This window comes from Eublepharis macularius, chromosome 1 (assembly GCF_028583425.1).
Source record: "Eublepharis macularius isolate TG4126 chromosome 1, MPM_Emac_v1.0, whole genome shotgun sequence".
In the NCBI taxonomy this organism is placed as follows: domain Eukaryota; kingdom Metazoa; phylum Chordata; class Lepidosauria; order Squamata; family Eublepharidae; genus Eublepharis; species Eublepharis macularius.
Window position 1 is genome coordinate 235,794,897 of NC_072790.1, and position 20,391 is coordinate 235,815,287.

Consider the following 20,391-nt stretch of genomic DNA (forward strand, 5'->3'; position numbering starts at 1 on the left):
TTTCTGGAATGTCAAAGGTCACAGCTCTGTCAGACAAATAAAGACTGTATTTATTGGGTTTCTCCACAAAGATGAGAATCTCGTTGTAGTTTCTCTCGCTCGCATAAGAGAAAAGGCTGAAGGTGCGGGTAAGTTCGGTGTAGAATCTCATGCACAGTGTGAAGCCAGTCAGGGGCCGTTGTACGATAGTCTTCAGGACTACATATGCAGTGTCTGATGCCACTGGGAAAACAAATGCCTTCCTTCCAAGATCTGTGGAGAGAAAAGAGAATTACAGGCATGCTGAACTAGCGGTATGCAAAATGAAACAAACAAGCCGGAAATACACTGGAAAATTACTGTTCCATTTAATTAAAGTGCCTTCCACAATGGTGAAGCAAATACAGGAAACCAAGTTATAATGATATCCTCCCACCGAAAAGTTTGTGTGTTTCCGTTCGGTTATTACTGCATAGTAGCAGCAAAAGGCAGGTGAGAAGCATCTTGTTTTCCTTAACAGCATTCTACCAATTGGATCCCGAGGGGAGAGAGCCTTTACGTCACTTCATTGGAGGGAACATGTGTAGGAGTACATCTTTGGGGGAGAGGCACTACGCAGGCATTGGTCTGTCTGCCCTGCCCCCATAAGGGCACTTGGACAGTTGGTCACTATGAGAAAAATCTACTTTCAGGTTTCCAAACTACTGCAAGCTGCAATCCAGCACCTGCCAAGACACTGCCCTGTAAGTAAGCACTATTGAATAACATGGAACTTATATCTGCATAGACCTGTTTAGGATTGCTTCCATAGTATTTCTGGGCTCTTTCTTTTTCTGACTCAAATGGCAAATGTGTATCCCAATGAAACTTCAGCTACTTCATAGTCCCCACCTACGCAACAAACAATCTACTTTTCAGGTTTCCAAACTACTGCAAACCCCCCCCCCCCCACCTCCATCTACCATCTGCCAAGATACTTCCCTGGAAGTAAGCACTATTGAATAACATGGGACTTACATCTGAATAGACATATTTAGGATTGCTTCCGTAGCATTTCAGGGCTCTCTCTGAAATCACCTGATCTCTGCTGTGTTCGGAATTGCAGTACCACCTCCTGGCCTTCTGATGTGATGGTGCTATAGAGCAACCAAGAGCAGTCTAGTAATCACTCCTCTTTGGTAAACCTCCCTAGGAGCACAATGAATAAAGCATATTTTTTTCCAGTCTGGTGCTTTGTGCTCTTGGAGCACATTCACATGTCAATCAGCTGTAAGCCTAGTTTGATGCACTGTCACAACCAAAATAGTGAGAAATTTCTTGTGAAAAAGAGTGTCTCTTGGGACATTTCTGCACTAACAACAGGAAGTCTGCTGTGTATACCACATGGCCAGTCGGTACTGGCTTCACAGTCCTCCGCATGTACAGGGGAACTGATGCAAAATGAAGACCTTTGCTTTTAAAAATATATATTTTATTTGCAAAAGAATAAACAGTAAACTGTAAACAATACATAAAGAAATAAAACGAAGTATATATCAGAACACTTAAACTACATAATATTTCTCCTCTCCATCCCCATACTTACTAAAAATGTTTTATCTTCAGCATTTTAAATTCAACATTTTATGTTCATCATTATATTCAACAGTATTACATTCAGTATATTACTAATTTAACTTTTTAGCAATTAGTGTATTTTACTATTAATTATTCTTAGTTTTCCTTCATTTACAGCTTCATAATCAAAAAAGCTTTCTATTTTTTTTCTGAAGTTCGTTATGTATAAAAGAAGTTAATTTTGCCATCAATGCATATTTATACAATTTGTTCATCCAACCTGTCATATGTGGCCAGGATTCTGCCTTCCTTTTTGTTGCGTATACTACATATATACATATATATATATATATTTAATATATATATATATATATATATATTTAAAAAATTCGCTGTGTTCTTTTATTATATTACTTGGTAAAACATTTATTAACATATTCTTAGTGTCCATGTAGATGTGTGGCTGATCCCTAAGTTAAATCTCGGACAAACCCTATGAATTATCATGGGGTAATGTAAAGTGTTTGTACGAGCTTTATTTATTTGCTACTGCTAGAATATAGCACTTTAAAAAAAAACTCCAAATCAAACCACTGTTATGCATTGTTTATCTTGATTTCATTTAAATCCTGAAGAGAACTGAATGAACTCGAAGCCAAGAGACTTGGGGCCAAGCTACAAGTGAGGAATGACACTTGCCTGGCAAGTGAATAGACTCACGTGTATTCCTCCCTGTTCACTTGCCATTCATTTGCGCTCCTGGAGAGCAAGTGAATGGCAAGTGAACAGGGAGGAATGCACGTGAGTCTGTTCACTTGCCAGGCAAGTGTCATTCCTCACTTGTAGCTTGGCCCTCAGTGTGCTGTAGTGGTTAGAGTAGGATCTAGTAGAAATGGGTTTGAATCCCCAGACTGCCATTGAATTTGAATTCACTGAGTTGATGGCTGTCTCTCAGCCTAATATATTAGGAGCACATTATGCCCATCTTAGAACAGCTGTTTGACGGTGAATAAAAGCTTTTGGTTCCAATTCAAGGAGTTGGCCTGGGCCTTTAAATATGGGCCCAGCTTGTATGAGACACCAACTGGTTCTGCACACGTTGGATAATGCACTTTCAATGCACTTTATCAATCATTTGAGGTGGATTTTTTGTTCCGTACATGAAAAAATCCGTTCCAAATGATTTATAAAGAGGATTGGAAGTGCATTATCCAATGTGTGTGGAATCACTCACCGTCTCTCCCATTTTAAGCCTGTTCACTACTTCAGAATTGTCCTGGGTCTCTGTGGTCAACCCTTCCCTCTGAATTGTCCAATCAGCACAACATTTGCTGTGGCATTTTGTGTGTGTGTGTGTATGTGATGGCTCCCATATTATGAAACACCCTCTCAGAGAGGATACAAAGAGCACGTACACTGGCCACCTTCTGAAAGAAATGTAAAGCCTTTTTTTTTGGCAGGCATTTGGGAAATAATTCTATTAGGAGGAGACTATCTAATATATAAGACTGCTGTCATGGCATAGTGGTTAAAGGGTCAAAACACACGAGACTCACAGGCAAGTGTCAAATCCTGCAAGGATCCCTGGGAATTGTAGTTTAAAAAAACCAGCCACTCAGATTGACTCTCAGCTATGGAGAATCACAACTGGAAGGACTCTCTCTGTCTCTCTCTGTCTCTGTCTCTGTCTCTCTCTCTTTCAAAAATCCTCTGAGAGCTTGGGATGGGGGTAGGGGTGGGTGGAGAACAAGAGGCAGGAAAAAAGCCAAGGTATTTTATGAGCAAGAGAGAAACGCAGTCCCTCCCATTCTTCTTCTCCCAGCAAGGTCCCGTTACAACCCACCCACTCCCAGCCCAGTCGATTGGAGTTTTGAAAGAGCATCAATCTCTCCAGTCTATCTTTGAGAGAATCTGTTTAAAAGAGATTCTCTCCAGTTGAGCAGCTGTTCTTTACAAGAAAATCCACTTTGCTCAGTTTTCCTCCAGTTGCTTGGAGTGGGGGGGGGGGGCGATATGACTACCATTCCCGGGAAAGCTTTCTGGACCAATCAAGTGCTCTTCACGTGAAATTCATCTTGTGTGTTTCTACTCCAAGTGTCAGACTAAGACCTAGGACAACCGGGTTGAAATCCCCACTCCGCCACGGAAGCTCACCAAGTGCTCTAGGGCCTATCACGCTCTCCCAGCCTAGCCCACCAACCTCACAGGGTTGTCGCTGTGAAGAGAAAATGGAGGAGGGGAGAACAACGTTATAAACCACTTTGGGTCCCTATTGGGGAGGAAAGCAATATATAAATAAAAGTAAGCATCTTTTTTTAAAAAATAAATAAATTATTTATCTGTGCGAAACAAAAAAGAGAAACAATGCTGGCAACAAAAACACCGTTGGCAAATCTATACATTTGCTTCTATAAAAGGTTTCCAAATATCTAAAAGTAAGTCCATACACATTTGTCGTCCATTCAAATGTTGATAAGTTTATAAGGTCCTCAATTCAGTGAGTGACCAGAAGTGGGTTTTTGTCTTTCCAGTATTGCTGTATAAGTCTTTAGCAACTTTTAGCACCGCCGCCAACAATTAAACACTATACTTAATCCTTAATAAAAGGGAACTGTGGTGCCCAATATAACCTAAATATAATTTCTTGCTAAATAATTCGCAGCTTAAGATCCATAAGAGCAACAGGTATAAGGCTTATAGCTTTATCTATTGCTTTGACAGAATGGGACCCTCTCGCTCACTATTCCATTAACCTCTGAGACTCTGTGGATCATATTTATAGACCAACATCAAATATTTAATAAGTAAGCTTCTTGAGATATAGCGATGTAGGTGTTTTATTCTTGTCTTTTCTTTTTCGGGGTACGGTGCACGCAGGCCAGTTTTGTTCCTAAGTTGTTTCGAACTCCAGTTGCCAACTCCAGTTTGGGAACGTCCTTGAGATTTGGGGGCTGTGCCTGGGGAGGGTGGAGTTTAGGGAAGAGGGATGTGATACTTCAGAGTCTGCCCTCAAAAGCTGTGATTTCCTCTTGGGGAACTGATCTCTGTAGTTGTAATTGTGGATCTCCAGACCCCACCTGGAGGTTGGCAACCCTCACTTTGAGCCACCATGGTCAGAGAGGAAGGCAGCATTTCAGCATTTCACTTCACAGGAGTGATATGAAGATTTGCACTAGACGGATTTGGGAGGAATAGAACACAGCGGAACAGAAAATACAACGGCCACCCCTACCTCCTGATCAGTTCTAGCTGGATGAACATTTTAGCGATTTTGAAATCTTTAAGGACGGTTATGTATTACAAAAAATATATTAATTCCTAACATGGAAGCCGAAAGTAGGCAGACATGTTAAGCTATCTGCTGAGAAATGGAACGCAATATGCTTCTGGAAGTCCAGTAATGGAAACAGCAAAAAGTAGCGAAGGCTTCAAAATGTAATTTTAAAAAATGCTTATCATAAGCTGTTTCCAATGGAAACTCTCACACATTTCGCACATATTCTTTATTGACTGTGCTTATGTTCCACCTTTCTCCCCAGTGGAGGTCCAAAGCCACTTACATTCTGCTTCTCCTCTGTTTTATCATCACAACAACCCAGTGAGGTAGGTTAGGCTGAGCATGCCTGAGTGGCCCAAGAATACCTGGCAAGCTTCCATAGAAGAGTGGAGATTCGAATCTGGCTTTCCCAGATCCTAGACTGACATTCTAGCCACTTGTAGAGTCTTGTAGGGTGACTTGGTACCACTAGTGGCATATCGGGATCTAGTCCCCTGGTGGGGATGGGGGATCCCACCCCTTTCACCCTCTGGCCCCCCTTACCTGTCCAGCAGGGGAGGAAGGCACAGGAATGGGCCTTCCAGGCATGCTCCCAGGGCAGCGCAATGACACCACTGATGTCATCACCACCCCGAGACACTCCTGCACTTCACTGCAGGCTGAATTGTGCCCCAAACAGGCTGAATTGGGCCCATTTGGGACCCAAAATGGCCCTCTGTGAAGTGAGCACTCCTGTACCCTGTGTGGACATTATTAGAAGTGACATCACCAGAAGTGATGATATCACACGGTCGTGGGAGCCATGCGCACTAGGGTTCCCAGGTCCTGTCCAAGCACAAGCTTCCAGCTTGCATGATGATGTCACTTCTGGGAAGTGATGTCATCTTGTGGGTCAAAGGGCTGCCTGGGAGCGCTCTCGCACTCACCAAGGGGCTGAATCGGCCTGCTGTGGGGCATGATTCAGCCTGAATCAGGCCACTGTGAGTGCAGGAGCACACCGCACTGTCCAGGGAGGCAACCTGGAAAGCACACCCCCCCACTGGCCAAATAAGTGGGGGCAGGGAGGAGGGTGGGAGCAGGAGATCCCCTGCCCCAGGTGAGGGAATGGCACCCCTAATGTGTGTGCAAGCCAGGTCTCCCCCCTCCCACTGGGAGAGTAAGGGGAGCTGGCAACCCTAGTGACAGGATACAATCCACTGGCTCCACCCCCCTGACACCTCTGCATACACTGTTCAAGATGGCACACGCCATCCTGGACAAAAGACCGCATGTCGGCCCACCTCAGAATGTTCTCAGGTGAGATGATGTGGCTTTCAAACAATAAGGACAGCCAGATACGCCTCCTCTGCAAGAAACAGATTCTCATGTGAGTGCTTCAGAGCTCCTTCTAAGCTACACCCTTGAGCTAAGCGGGGTGGAGCAGCAACTTTAAACATTAAGTAACTTCTTAGGAAGCAGCTGGTTGGTTCAATTTCCCTTGGAAAACACAACAGAGCAGCTTCCGCAAGGTCAACGATCACGAAACATCATAAAACCACCAGCAGACTGTCATCACAGCGGCACTATTTATTTGTCGTAAAACTTAACCGTTGAACTACAACTGGTTGCCCACTGGTTTTCACACAGGACTCTTGTGCCTTCGCGTTTGCTTGAGAAGCAGCAGTTTAATTAATGGTGTTCCTCGAATGGTGATGCAGAACGGAGACGAGGAAAACTTTGTGAGTTAGGCAAGAGCAAGGCTGTGGTTAGTTCTGGTTACCCCAGGGTCAAACCAGAGGCCCAAGGAAGCCCAAAGTCCTAGTAGGAAGGCTAAAGCCTTCTCCTGTGGGTCCCCAAAAACCTGATAACTACCTCTGAACATGGAGGTTCCATTTAGCTATCACAGCTACCTGATCCACCCATCCTCAACCACGAATTGGCCTAATCCATTTTCAAAACCCTCTATGCCCCGTGGCGCAGAGTGGTAAGCGGCAGTACTGCAGCCCAAGCTCTGCTCGCGACCTGAGTTCGATCCTGGCAGAAGCCGGGTTCAGGTAGCCGGCTCAAGGTTGACTCAGCCTTCCATCATTCAGAGGTCGGTAAAATGAGGACCCAGTTTCCTGGGGGTAAAGTGTAGATGCCTGGGGAAGGCAATGGCAAACCACCCCATAAAAACTCTGCCAAGAAAACGTCATGATGCGACATCTCCCCATGGGTCAGTAATGACTCGGTGCTTGCACAGGGGACTACCTTTACCTTTACCTTTTATGCCAGTGTCCACCGCCATGTCTCCTGGCAATGAATTCCAGCTGATTTTTGACATTTGGTTCCAATTGTTCTCGATAGCTGATCCCGAATGAATTTTAGTATTTACCATCCCATTTCCTGGCATGCAATTATGTTGATTACAGGAGACCACGCAATGATGTGGAATGCTGGACACAGCCCGATACCGTATTAAATGCATAACTTGGGTCTTCGCTCTTAACAACACAGACCCTCTCCACAACCTAGGCTTGTCAACCTCCAAGTGGTGGCTGGAGATCTCCTGGAATGATAACTGATCTCTAGGCCACAGGGATCAGTTCCCCGGGAGAAAAAGGCTGCTTTGGAGCCTGGATTCTATGGTACTATACCCCCCTCAGGTCCCTCCCCTCTCCAAACCTCACCTACCTCAGGCTTCAACCCCAAATATCCAGGAATTTCCCAGCTTGGAGCTGGCAACCCCACCACAGCCAAAGGTATTGCTTAGCCATACAGAAAGAAGCAAAAGCAAGACCTTCCTTCTGAAACGTCTTTGAACATTGGACAGTAAGAAGCTTGAAAACACAAGTTAAGAAAAATGGACTCTTTTATTAGGACACTGAAGCTGGAAAATGCAGGCTTATAAATTTCAGAGCCTTGCATCAGGCATAAAAACATAGAAAGAGCCCTTCTGGATCAGACCAGTAGTCCGTTTAGCATCCTGCTTTGCAGAGTGGCCAACTGGCTGCTTTGGCGGGCTAGCAAATAAGACACAGAGGCGGAGGCATTCCCGTGAGGATACTGCCTAGCACTGGTGGAGTGGAGAGGGCCCTCAAGTCATAGCTGACTTATGGCAACCCCTTTTGGGGGGGGGGTTCATGGCAAGAGACTATCAGAGGTGGTCTGCCCTTGCCTGCCTCTGCAACCCTGGTCTTTGTTGGAGGTCTCCCATCCAATTACTAATTGAGGCCAACCCTGCTTGGCTTCTGAGATCTGATGAGATCAGGTTCACCTGGGCTATCCAGGTCTGGGCACATAGCACTGGTATTCAGAGGTTTATTGCCTGTGGATGTTGAGGTTCCCTTTAGTCACTCATGGTCAGCAGCCATAGATGGATTGATCTACCATGAATCAGTTAAATCTCATTTTAAAGCTATCTCTGCTCGTGGCCATTGCTAAATCCACTGGCAGTGATTTCTCCAATGTAATTGCTCAAATTACTCAAAGGACTTGATTTGGTCCATTTTGACTCTATTGTCCGTCAAATTCATCCAAAAAGAGCAAGAGATACCGTCAAGTATCTGAAGAAGTGAGCTGTGGCTCATGAAAGCTCCTACCCTACCACAAACTGTGTTAGTCTTACAGGTGCTACTGGACTCTTGTTCTTTTCAACCGCTACGGACAGACTAACACGGCTACCCATCTTGATCCAAATTCATCAGTCACTCTCTAGCACTAATGGGAGAAGGAGAAAAAGTTTTCCGTATCCATTTTCTCCACCCCAAGCATAATTATGTAGCTGATAAGCCCCAGACTCTTCACCTGAATCCTCATGCAGAAAAAAATTAGGAAAATCTGCCCTTTTCTAGAACATTACATGATTTGTGAAATGTACCTAGCAGTGGATTAGATAGAAATCAGGGTGGGTTTAACAACAACATAACCCTTGAGGCTGTAATGTAATGATCTCCAGTTAAACAGGTAGCCTGGAAGCTCTTGGTTGTAAAAGGCCTTGGGTATTTCCTCGGGAGACAGAACACGGTCCCACATGTACACATCTGTGATCTCCCCTATAAAGGATTGGTTGATGTCAAAACCACCTCCAAAGGAATCCTGCTCTTGGCCGAGGAGGATATAAGCCTCCGTGACGATGGCATGGCCTTTCATCAAACTCTTCCGGAGCAAAGGTTGCCCGTCCACCCAAAACTCCACCAGCCCAGTGGCAGATTCCCAGCTGACACAAACGTGCTCCCCTCCAGACGCAGGGGTTAATTTTGGTGGGACATTGAAAGTCACAGCTACGTTCCCCAAATAAAGACTGTATTGGTTGTTGGGGGTTTTCCGGGCTGTATTGCCGTGGTCTTGGCATTGTAGTTCCTGACGTTTCGCCAGCAGCTGTGGCTGGCATCTTCAGAGGTGTAGCACCAAAAGACTTTTGGTGCTACACCTCTGAAGATGCCAGCCACAGCTGCTGGCGAAACGTCAGGAACTACAATGCCAAGACCACGGCAATACAGCCCGGAAAACCCCCAACAACCATCGTTCTCCGGCCGTGAAAGCCTTCGACAATACAAAGACTGTATTGATTGGGTTTGTCTTTGAAGAGGAGGATTTCGTTGTCGTATCTTCTGGAGGCGTAGGAAAACAGGCCAGAGGCACGGGCCAGCTCTGTCCAGGATCTCAAGCACAGCGTGAAGCTGGTTAGCAGTTGCTGCAATGTGGTCTTCAAGACCACGTGGGCACTATCTGAAGCCTCTGGGAAAACGAATGCCTTCCTTTCGAGATCTAAGAAGAGGAAAGAAAATTAAGGGTGTGCGGAACCATCTTCTCCTGTAAGGAATTTTATGTTAACCAATATTGTTATGCCTGAAAACAGCTTACCTTCTCTGCCCTTCCCAATTAGCAGGGCTTTTTTCCCAGGAAAAGAGGTGGTGGAACTCAGTGGTGGAACTCAGGACTGCACAATGATGTCACTTTGGATTAGCTGGAACAAGGGGGAGTTTTTTAAAGTTCAAATCACCCTTGGCAAAAATGATCACATGGCTGGTGGCCCCGCCCCCTGATCTCCAGACAGAGGGGAGTTTAGATTTCCCTCTGTGCTGCTGGTACGGATCAGGGGGCGGGGCCACTGGCCATGTGACCATTTTCAAGAGGTGCTGGAACTCCATTCCACTGCGTTCCAGCTGAAAAAAAGCTCTGCCAATTAGACACAAAGGGCTGGAGGGGATAGAATTTTAATCGCAATGAAAGGAGAGAGAACAAAATGCTAAAAATGATTCCCTTTGGTTCCTCCCTTGAGCAGCAGAGTTTTTATAGCAATTATGACATCAGAACATCATTGTACCTAATTACAACGTGATTGGATCATTGTTACGTCGCAGTTAGAAATTTTAATACGCATGTCACCTTCTTTAGTTCAAAACTAAACATTTTGAACTGTGACATTTGCGCATGTGTGACGCGACAGAATAAGTCACTGTCTGAGTATGTGAGTATGTTACCTTTTAAGAATTCCTTCCTGCTAGAGTATATCTGCAAAAACACAATGCGAGCTTGTAGTGTTATTTCTGAGACAGAGCCCTGAATTCTTGCCTTCGGTACTCGGTGTAACTAAACGCAGCTTCTCAAAGTAACTAAGCCATTATGAACTGCTTATAGCAAACACATAAGAAAGCACTGCTTGTATCAGGTCTATCAGCATTCAATTAATTGTTAATTACTATAGTTGAGCTTGACTATGATATCAATACTGGGCCATTTCCACACTACTCACCTTCAATCGGAACGCCACGGAATGTTGCGGGGGGAAATGCGGAAGATAGCGTTTTCTCGCGAGAGTTTTGTGCGACATCGCACAAAACTCGTGCGAGAAAACGCTATCTTCCGGGTTTTGTTCGCAACGTTCCGATTGAAGGTGAGTAGTGTGGAAGTGGCCCTGATTTGCTTCTTCAGACATTTTTCTTAAGCAGATGCTTCAGGCTTCTCTTTGGTGCCCAAGACAGGGTAGCCAACCTCCAGGTAGGGCCTGGAATTCTCCTCGGATTACAGCTGTCCGAAGGAGGGAGCTCTGACATTCAAAAACTTACACCCTGAAAATCATGCTGGTCTCTAAGGTGCCACCGGGCTCCAATCCAGACGACAGAGATCAGTTCCCCTGGAGAAAATGTCCACTTTGGAGGCTGGATTCTATGGCATCATGCCCAGCAAAGGTTCCATCCTCCCACAAGCGTCCAGGAATTTTGCAACCTGGAGTTGCCCACCCTAGCCCAAGAAGATGGCTCCCTCCTTCCTCTTTAGATGTTTAAAACTAGGCATTGGCATGGCTCCTCAACCCTAGTTTGTCAAAGGTTGCATAACAGAGAGGGATGTACATTGATGCCTAAATGGGGGGAAAATTAAAATCCCAGTGGTGCCCCATGCAACAACCAAGCAGCCAGAGTCACCCACAGCACACCGCGCTTACTGTCAGAGCAAGCGTGCTCTCCATTTTTTCCTATGGGCAAGCATGGCCTCCATGATTCTCTATGGGCAATCGTGCATTCTCTATTGGCAATTAGAGATGGGCACGATCTGAATTACGATTTGAAAAAAAACCCGATTATGGCGTTTGCGCCATCAGGACCGGGCTGATCAGTTCCGTCCACGGCAACCGATGCAGCATTCGGGTGTGGTGCTTGCAGGTCTTGATCGGATCAACCGGTTTCTGTTCGGGATTGCAGACACTCTTGCGCCAGCCATCTGTTCCCGGGGAAACGAATGCCTGAGCTGTTTCCCCTCTTTCTATCGCCCTGGAAATGCAAATGGAAGTCCAGCTTTCCTTGATCAGCAGGGCTTTCTTCCAACCACAGAGCAGCCAGCAAAGCGCGCACCTGTCTTGTCCATTTGGGAGAAGAGAGGGGAGGGCGGGAGAAGGGAGTGTTCTTCTGTAGCCATGGGCACTCGAATCTCATCCCTGCAAAGCCTGAGAGGCAGCTCTTACGGCCAAACACAGCCCTCCTGCGTTGCAGACCCAGGCTTATAAATAGCCATGTGCTGCGCAACAAAGTTTCACTTCCCGCTTGCGATGGAGTGTGACAGAGCTCTCGCTTGCTGCTTTTGGAGAGAGAAAGCGAAAGAGGGAGAGAGCTTTAGCTTTGGGCTTCAGCAGATAGGGAATTAGGGAATAGGGATCTATCTCCTCTGGTTCCAGGGCTGCTGCCTAGCTGTGGGACCAAGCTCGGTGGGCACCTCGGCTGAGGGCTCACAGGTCTGGAGGGGAGTGTTGCTGCTGGGGTTGGGCTCTATTCCCTCTCTCTCTCTCTGGTTCCAGGGCTGCTGTCTAGCCCTGGGGCCAAGCTCAGCGGGCACCTCGGCTGAGGGCTCACATTACACACTTTAGTGCCTGGTCGCCGTCCTCACCCACACCATTCCTATAGCACTGGAAACCGCGGGGTGCCCTCCTGCGTTGGCCTCCCCGATTCCCGATTCCAGATCGGAAACGGGACTTGATCGGTGAGGTTCGAGTACCTGGGTTCGGCGGTGCCACCGATCCACGATCGGCTTAATCGGGATTTTTTTTTTTGGATCGTGCCCATGTCTATTGGCAATCATGGGCAATTGCTGTCCTTAGTTTGAGTATATCCCATCAGAGACAGAGGGGGAAAGAGGCAGGGAAGGAGGGCTTGGCAATGAAAAGAGGATGAAACCATGAAAATGAATGTTAATTAAGAATAGTTAACTAAGAAGACACTCACCTTCCTGGGCAAAAGATCCCAAAAGGCTGGAAAGGAGGAGGAGAGGAAGAAACTTCTTATGCATGATGAGCAACCACAGAAGGAACCAAGGAGCAGCGTCTGAGAAACAAAGTTGGTCAGGTCTGCCCCAGTCTCCCCTTCTGCAGGAAGCCGATTCGCAAATGGTGGCACAGAACACTTCCAAAATGGACCCTTGAGCAGAGAGCAGGAAGGGCAGAAAGTTTAATCATTAAGTTCCTTCTTAAGAGGATATTCCAGGCTGGAAACCAGCTGGGAAGGAGCCGGTGTCTGGTGGGTTAAATTTCCTTTGGCTGGTATTCAACGCAGCTTGTGCAAGGTCAACAATCAACAGTCATGAACCATCATCATAAAACGCTCAATAGATGGTAATCTCAGGGGCATCATTTGTTCACACCATAAAACTCAACAGCCAAGCTCTCTTTGGTTCAAAGATGGAGAAGCAGCTTGGAAAATGGATTGCCTCTTATTTTTCTGGAAGGCCTCTGGTTAGGTAGCTCCAGGTTGGGAATTCCTGGAAATTTGGAGGGTGGAGCCTGAAGAGGCGGGGTCTGGGGGAGGGGAGGGGTCTCAGCTGGGTATCCTATAACATAATTCTCTTAGCGTCTTTCCGACAACACACATTTATCCTGGTACGCCTGCGTGGGTGCACCTGCCGGAACCGTGCTGCGCCGCTCTTGGTGGGGACGGGGCGGAGGCGCCCCGTCCCAGACCAAGAGCAGCCCAGACACTCCTTGCCCCCCTACCTGCCAATCCTCCCCAGACCCCTCCTGCCTCTCAGCTCTCCCCAGACCCCCTTTGCCCCTCCACCTACTAACTCTCCCCAGACCCCCTTGCCCCTCCACTTGCCAGCCCTCCCCAGACCCCTCATGCCACTGAGCCCTCCCCAGACCCCCCTTGCCCCTCCACATGCCAATCCTCCCCAGACCCCTCTTGCCTCTCACCTCTCCCCAGACCCCTCTTGCCCCTCCACATGCCAATCTTCTCCAGACCCCTCCTGCGTCTCAGCCCTCCCCAGATCCCCCCTTGCCCCTCCACCTGCCAACTCACCCCAGACCCCTTCTGCCTAATGCACCTTCAAAGTCAGCTATTTTCTCCTGGGGAACTGATTTTTGTTGCCTGGAGACCAGTTGTAATTCCAGGAGATCTCCAGCCACCACCTGGAGACTGGCAACCTTACCTGTGGTGCCTTTTAACCTACAGAAGAAGTAGCGATTCTGTGGAACGCACTTGCTGACTCTGTTGAGAAAGGGAGGCACTGAACAAGAATTCAGAAACCTTCACTTGTTCAGCACTGGCAGCTTTCTAAAGATTTTTTCTGCTTCTCTCTAAATACTAACTCTATGAAATGTGAAAGATTCAGGATAGACAAATGGCAAAACATCTTCAACCAGTAAAGTTAACCTCTGGGATCCACCAGCTCATGATGTAGACCTAACAGAGGTGACTTTTTCAACAGGAGTAGGGCAACGGGTGAAAGAGGATAGCTCTGTCTGTAGCTAAATGAAACCTCCAAGGACAGAGGCAGCGTATCTTTAAATATCAAATGCTGGAGATAACAGAGTTCCATTATACCTTGATGGTGGGACTACCGGGAAGCATCTACAGGCCATTCGATAGAGGATTTTAGATGAGATGGACCCTTGATCTCATCTAGAGTCCCATTCTTCCAGTAGGGGTATGGGATCAGTGTCCCCGGCTCCTGTTGCCTGCTGCCACTGTGAGTGTATATGTGCATTTTATTGTATGAGTGTTTTTCCATGAATAGTTCAAACAATGAAATGATTTTTAAGATATGTTTTTATTATATCTGTTTTTTATCTGTTAGCGGTCTCTGTACCCCTAATGAGGGCAGAAAGGCAGGGTATAAATTTTACAATAACAATAACAACATTTGATGTATTGTCGAAGGCTTTCACGGCCAGAGAACAATGGTTGTTGTGGGTTTTCCGGGCTGTATTGCTGTGGTCTTGGCATTGTAGTTCCTGACGTTTCGCCAGCAGCTGTGGCTGGCATCTTCAGAGGTGTAGCACCAAAAGACAGAGATCTCTCAGTGTCTCTCAGACAACCATCAATAACAACATTCGATTTATATAAATAAATATGTGATGGCCCCAAAAGCATGGCCAGCTCTGCAGGGGTTATACAGCTTCTCCAGACTCTTGACAGCCTACCTGGACATAAACATGGGCAGGCTGGAAGGGTAGAGTTGCCAGGTCCCTCAATCCTCCAGAGCACACCCTGGGCAGGGGACTGGCAACCCTACGTAGGGAAGACCCAGCTCTGACCCATGGCTGTGTAAATGATGGATGGAGAATGTGGAGAAGGACCAGCGGCAGTATCACCTATGGTGGTGGTGGGTACATGGGAGGAAGCCCAAGGAAGAGTCAACAGGCTCTCACTTCTTAGATTAACCCAGGGCAACTTGTCTGAGGCCTACTGACCTGTGACAAAATAACAAATAACCATAACCATATTACTATACAGGGCTCATTTCGAGGGGGAACGCACAAGAATGCAGTTCCGGCAGTTCCTCAAAGAGGTCATATGTCAGGTGGCCCCGCCACTCTCGGCCATTTGGGGCCTGTTTCAGCCTGGATTGCGGCTGAAACGGCCCAGATGGCTCCTCTGCCGGGTGATGGATCACTCTCCCGCTCAGCAGCGGCCTGAGCCTGACCATTTTGGGCCCCTTTTCAGCCCCTTTTTGCCAATTTGGGCCCAATTTCAGCCCTGAATAGCCAGGATTGGATCCAAAACAGCCAGAATAGGTGATGTCAGGGGGTGTGGCATATGCAAATCAGTTATACTAATGACACACTTCTGGTGATGGCAAGAGGCATGGCATATGCTGAATTATGCTAATGAGTTCCTCCAGCTCTTTTTCTACGAAATGACCCCTGTTACTATATAACAACATCCTAAGCTCTTTCCTAGGAAATGGGCTTCAGTTTGCTTTCATGAAAACAAACAATTCACCCGCAAAGGAGGAAGGAAGGTCAAGTGTTACCACACCTACATAAGAACATAAGGAAACAAAAGCAGCCCTGCAGAGATCGAATGATTAAGTTCTCTAATCCAGCAGCATCTTGTTCCCCACAGTGTCTAGCCAGATGCCCGGGAAGGACCCTCAAGCAGGGGGTCTCCAGGTTCTCTTTAATCCTCATAGCTAATAGCCATTGACAGATCCGTTCTTCAGGAGTGTCCTCTTTTAAAACCATCTCATACAAGAGGTGAAGTAGTTTAATCCTGCAGTCTGAACACTACAGATTGCCCTAGTGGTGAAGGGGCCCAGTTTCGATTGGAACTGCCCCACTCCAGGGAGAGCATTATTTGACACATGGGCGGGTGGGGAGGGGGCTGCACATGATGGGATGAGAAAATGGCAGGGGGAGAGGCTGAAGTTTCTTCTCCCCCTCCACAAAGGTCCCAATCCAATTCACCCCCCTGTAGGGACCCCAGGTGCCTGCCAGTGGCAGGCAATCTCCCGCAATCTACTTGCTTACCCACTGGTTCCTGATGACCAGCAAGAAGTTTTGGGCTGCCCGAAGATTGCCTGCCACTGGTAGGCACTCTGGGAGGTAGCACAGAGTGCACACTCCCAGGAGGCGTAACAATGTCACTTCCTGAAAAGACTTTGTCACGCTGGCCGCAGGCATGCTCCTGTGCGTCACTGGGGCCAATTTTGGCCCTAAGCAGGCCAGAATTAGCCCCACACAAAGTGCAGTAGCACACCCGTGGCTAGCGTAATGACGTGACTTCTCAGAAGTTATGTCGTCACGCAGCTCTGGGAGGACACCTCCAATAGTAAGTCCCGGGTCCCCTACCTCCCACCAGGAGAGGATAAAGACCTGGGAACCCTACCTCCTGCAGAGCTAGGGGAATTAGCCATCTGCAGGGAATGGGAGTCAGTTCCGGGGACCCAGCCTGCTAAAAAATTCTCTTCTCATTTGAACCTAGTAGATAACCTAATCAACTTCAAAACTCAGAGGTAGCTAACACCCAGGGCTGCCAACCTGCAAGTAAGGCCAGAAAATATCTCCTGGAATTACTACAGATCACCGGATGACAGAGACCAATTCCCCTGGAGAAAATGGCTGCTTCGGAGGGCAGAATCTATGGCATCATATGTCTGCTGAGAGCCATCTCTTCCTCCAAACTTTACTCCCCAGGCTCCACCACCAAATCTCTGGGAATTTCCCAACCCAGAGTTGGCAACACTATGGAGTCCTGTGATGGCATGCTGTATGTATGCTGTATGTAGCCAAATTGGAAAGGGTTTGCAGGAGAGCAAGGTTGGAAGCTGGTTGGAAGTCTGGAAGACAAGGTCTGAGAGGAACTTCAGAGGATGTTGTGGAAATTGTCGCTCTGCAACCGGGGACTAGTCCACCAGTTGCTGTCAGTTAGTTGCTTGGGTTTGCCTCTTACCATAGGCATGTAAAGAGTGCAACCTCAGTTGATCTTCCCCTAGTACTAAACTGATGTCTCTGCTAAGAATAATGTGCCAGCAGCAAAAAGGTCTTAAGCAAGACTGGAAGTTTTTATTTAAAAAGGCAAAAGAGAATACAAGCAGAGAAACAAGGCACCAGATCAGGGCCTCATCTCTGCTGAACACTAGAACACTACAGAGATAGATACAGAGTACAAAATCATTAGTTAGACATAACAATAATACAAAACAATTAAGATATCTTTCCCCCCCAATCAAGGGCCCTTGAGACCCCCCCCCCCATTGCAGAGAGCAGAGACCCGTGTGGTCTCTGTCCTCTAACAAGAGAAGGGTCCCAAGTATCTGGTTCATCCCTCTTTTATAGGGAGATATCAAAGGCTTGCTTCATTAACATCCTAATCAATTACGTTGTCTTTGTTCTTGAAAGACTGTTCCGTTGAGGGTCTTTCATGTAAACACAAACCTACACATCCTTTACCTCTAAGATAGACTGCATCTTTGATATGCATTTGTAATTTACAAAGGAATGTTCACACCACACTAGTCATAGGTTTATATCCTGTTCTCCCCAGAGATAAGCTGTTTGCTGTTTGCGCTAGTCCTCATTACCTTTGCTCTTTTGATGATTTATATGCAAAAGGCCAGAGGACTCTTCAAAGGTCCCAAACAATTAACAACTTTTATGGCCTTATCTATTCGCTGTCACAGAGGGTGAGATCTTCCCAGGAAATGCAACTTTATTCTGCAGGGACAGAGAGAGTTTTTGGAAGATTTCTTTTTCCCAAACTATAGCTGGTTCTCTATTTCTAACATAGGCCAAAAAAGGCCTGGTTCCGACCCACTAACAAATTCTGACAACAGAGGAACTGGTATATTTTGGAAAAGAAGCAACGATTCAGGGAAGACATTATCACTGGAGGGCTGTCAGATGGAAAAGGTCAAAGACTTGTTCCACATGGTTCCAGATTTTTGGGGGACAAACCTTTCCTCACAGCAATAGTAGTTTCATAGGAAATGTGGAACAAAGGGCACACACTCAAATGTGGCCACTAAGGTTACAAACCTTCAGGTGGGGCTTGGAGTCCTCCCAGAATTACAACCAATCTCTTCGGTATGCTTGTTAATGATTCAAGAATCTTTATGGAGCACACCGTAGCTCAAAGCAGCACTTTTCTTTCCATTTGCAAATGACAACAAAAGTGTTGCTTTTAAAAGCCAGCCGCTTTGCAGCTGATGTGAGGGGAATCCCCTTCCTGTCAGCTGAAAAAAGCTGCGGCCTTTGAAAGCAACAGTTTTCTTGTGTGGCAAGAAAAATATTGCTGCTTTCAAATGCTCCTACTTCTTTCAGCTGAGGGGAGGAGAAAGGGGTCCCTTTCCCCTCCACTGAAAAAGCTGCTGGCATTTTAAAACAGTTTTTTTCAGCTGATGGGAGGAGAATCTCCCCCCATCAGTGGAAAAAAACTGCCGGCTTTGAAAGCCGCAACACTTGGGCTGATCGGGGAGGAAAGGGGCATGGCCACCAGATATGTGATCACTTTCAAGAGGTGTCAGAACGCCGTTCCACTACATTCTGGCTGAAAAAAAGCCCTGGCCATGATGTAGGTCTGGCCTTTTTTCAATGGTGGTTCCAGTATTATGGGATTACTTCCAAGAGAGGATACAAAGGGCGCCTATGCTGCCCACCTTCCTAAAGAAATGTAAACTCATTCTTTTTAGGTGGACACGATGGTTCTATAAGGAGGGTATTATACTGAAGCACGGTTATGTAGGTGTATATTTTCCCCCTTCGTCTGTGTTTTCACTTTCAACTGTGAGGGCTGCAGGTCATGTTTTTGTAAGCTGCCTTGAGGCACCCTGTCAGCAGGAAAGGAATCATGTAAGTATTTCAATAAATAAATGAACCTACCTCACAGTGTTGCTGTGAAGATAAAGCAGAGGAAAGAGCTATATATGCTGCCTTAAGTTCTGTGTATATCAAAGGAGTGGGTCATAATGCATTAAAAGATATAACAGCTCTTTTCTCTCCCCTTTCTTGCTGTTGCTTGGACAAATATTTCAGGTGTTTTGAGGCCTTTAAGGGCAATTGTGTTTTGCAAAAAGAAAAGAAAAAATGTTCTTCCTAAAATGGAAGCCGAAAGTATGCAGATGTGTTGAGCTCTATGTTGGGAAAGGGGATCCAATCGGGTTCTAGAAGTCAAAAAGTGAAAATCAATGTTACTAATAATGATGACAAAAACTAAGGAAGATTTTAAAATTACCCTTTTAACAAATGTCCACAAGCAAGCTTGAAGTCTTTAAATGGAAAGTTGCACGAATTTCAAACACTTTTTCCTAAAAAAGTAATTTGGCACTGCAGATGAGGTGGAAGGTATCCATCAGTTCTCCATGGACCCATCTTAAAAATGATCAGGTACTATTTAGAGTTACCAGTCTCCCGGTGGGATCAGGGAATCCCCTCTCCTACCCTCTGCCCCCTGCCCCCACTCACCCAGCCAGCTGGGGACAGATGTGAGAACGGGCCTCCTGGGCTCACTCCCAGTGTGGTGCAACGACATCACTTCCTAGAAGTGATGTCATCACACCGCCCCGAGAATGCTCCCACACTTTGCAGCAGGCCAATTTAGGCCCCAAACGGGCTGTTTGGGACCCAAATTGGCCTGCTGCGAAGCGTGCGCTCATACACATGCACAATGACATCACCCAGAAGAAGTGATATCATTGTGCAGACACAGGAGTGCTCCTGCACTTCGCGGAGGCACAAAAGACACAAAGAAGGCGAGTGCAGGGTACCTACCCTCCCACCGACAGGGTAAGGGGTCTTGGTAACCTTATATTACACAGATCATTATATTTCATGCAATGAAATGTGTTTGGGCCATAAGGCCTTCCTCAGTGGTCTTTATTTCTTTTTAATACAAACCATATATTATAGAATGCCTGACCAGCCACTAAGAGCCAAGCTACAAGTGACGCCTGACACAGGTTGGACACTTGTCAGCTTCCCTCAAGGTTTAATGGGAAATGTAGGCAGCTTGGCGGAACGTTGGACAAGTGACAGTTGGAAAGTCCATTGGACAGCAGCTGCAAGACCAGGATGCCTACATTTCCCATCAAAACTTGAGGGAAGCTGACAAGTGTCCAACCGGTGTCAGGCGTCACTTGTAGCTTGGCTCTGAGTAAACACAAAAAAAAATGTAGAGATAGTTGAGAAGTGAGTGGGTCCCACTTCCCTATTCAAATAGAACAGGACTACCAATGATATATTGGTGTAGATGATAATTTTTCATTAGTCTAGGCGTCTCTATAAACCAGGGCCGATTCCGCACGGCTTACCTGAAGCCGGAATGTTGCAGGATGTTGCGGAACATGCCGGCAAAAATGCGAAAGATCACGTGAGAAAACTCCATGCAGAATCGGCCCAGATAAATCATATCAAG

General features: G+C 46.6%; 1 protein-coding gene across 1 annotated transcript in view; it reads right to left on the reverse strand.

Moving 5' to 3' along the window:
- The window catches only part of LOC129342593 (C-reactive protein-like), a 13,610-nt gene extending 945 nt beyond the window's left edge, over positions 1-12,665 (reverse strand). The window contains exons 1-2 of the mRNA XM_054998441.1: positions 12,490-12,665; positions 1-252 (exon numbers count right to left, since the gene is read on the reverse strand). The exon at positions 1-252 is cut by the window's left edge and continues 945 nt beyond it. Of these exons, the coding sequence (XP_054854416.1) occupies positions 1-252; positions 12,490-12,553 (316 nt within the window). The 5' untranslated portion in view covers positions 12,554-12,665. The remainder of the gene's footprint in view (positions 253-12,489) is intronic.
- Between the last annotated feature and the right edge of the window lie 7,726 nt (positions 12,666-20,391).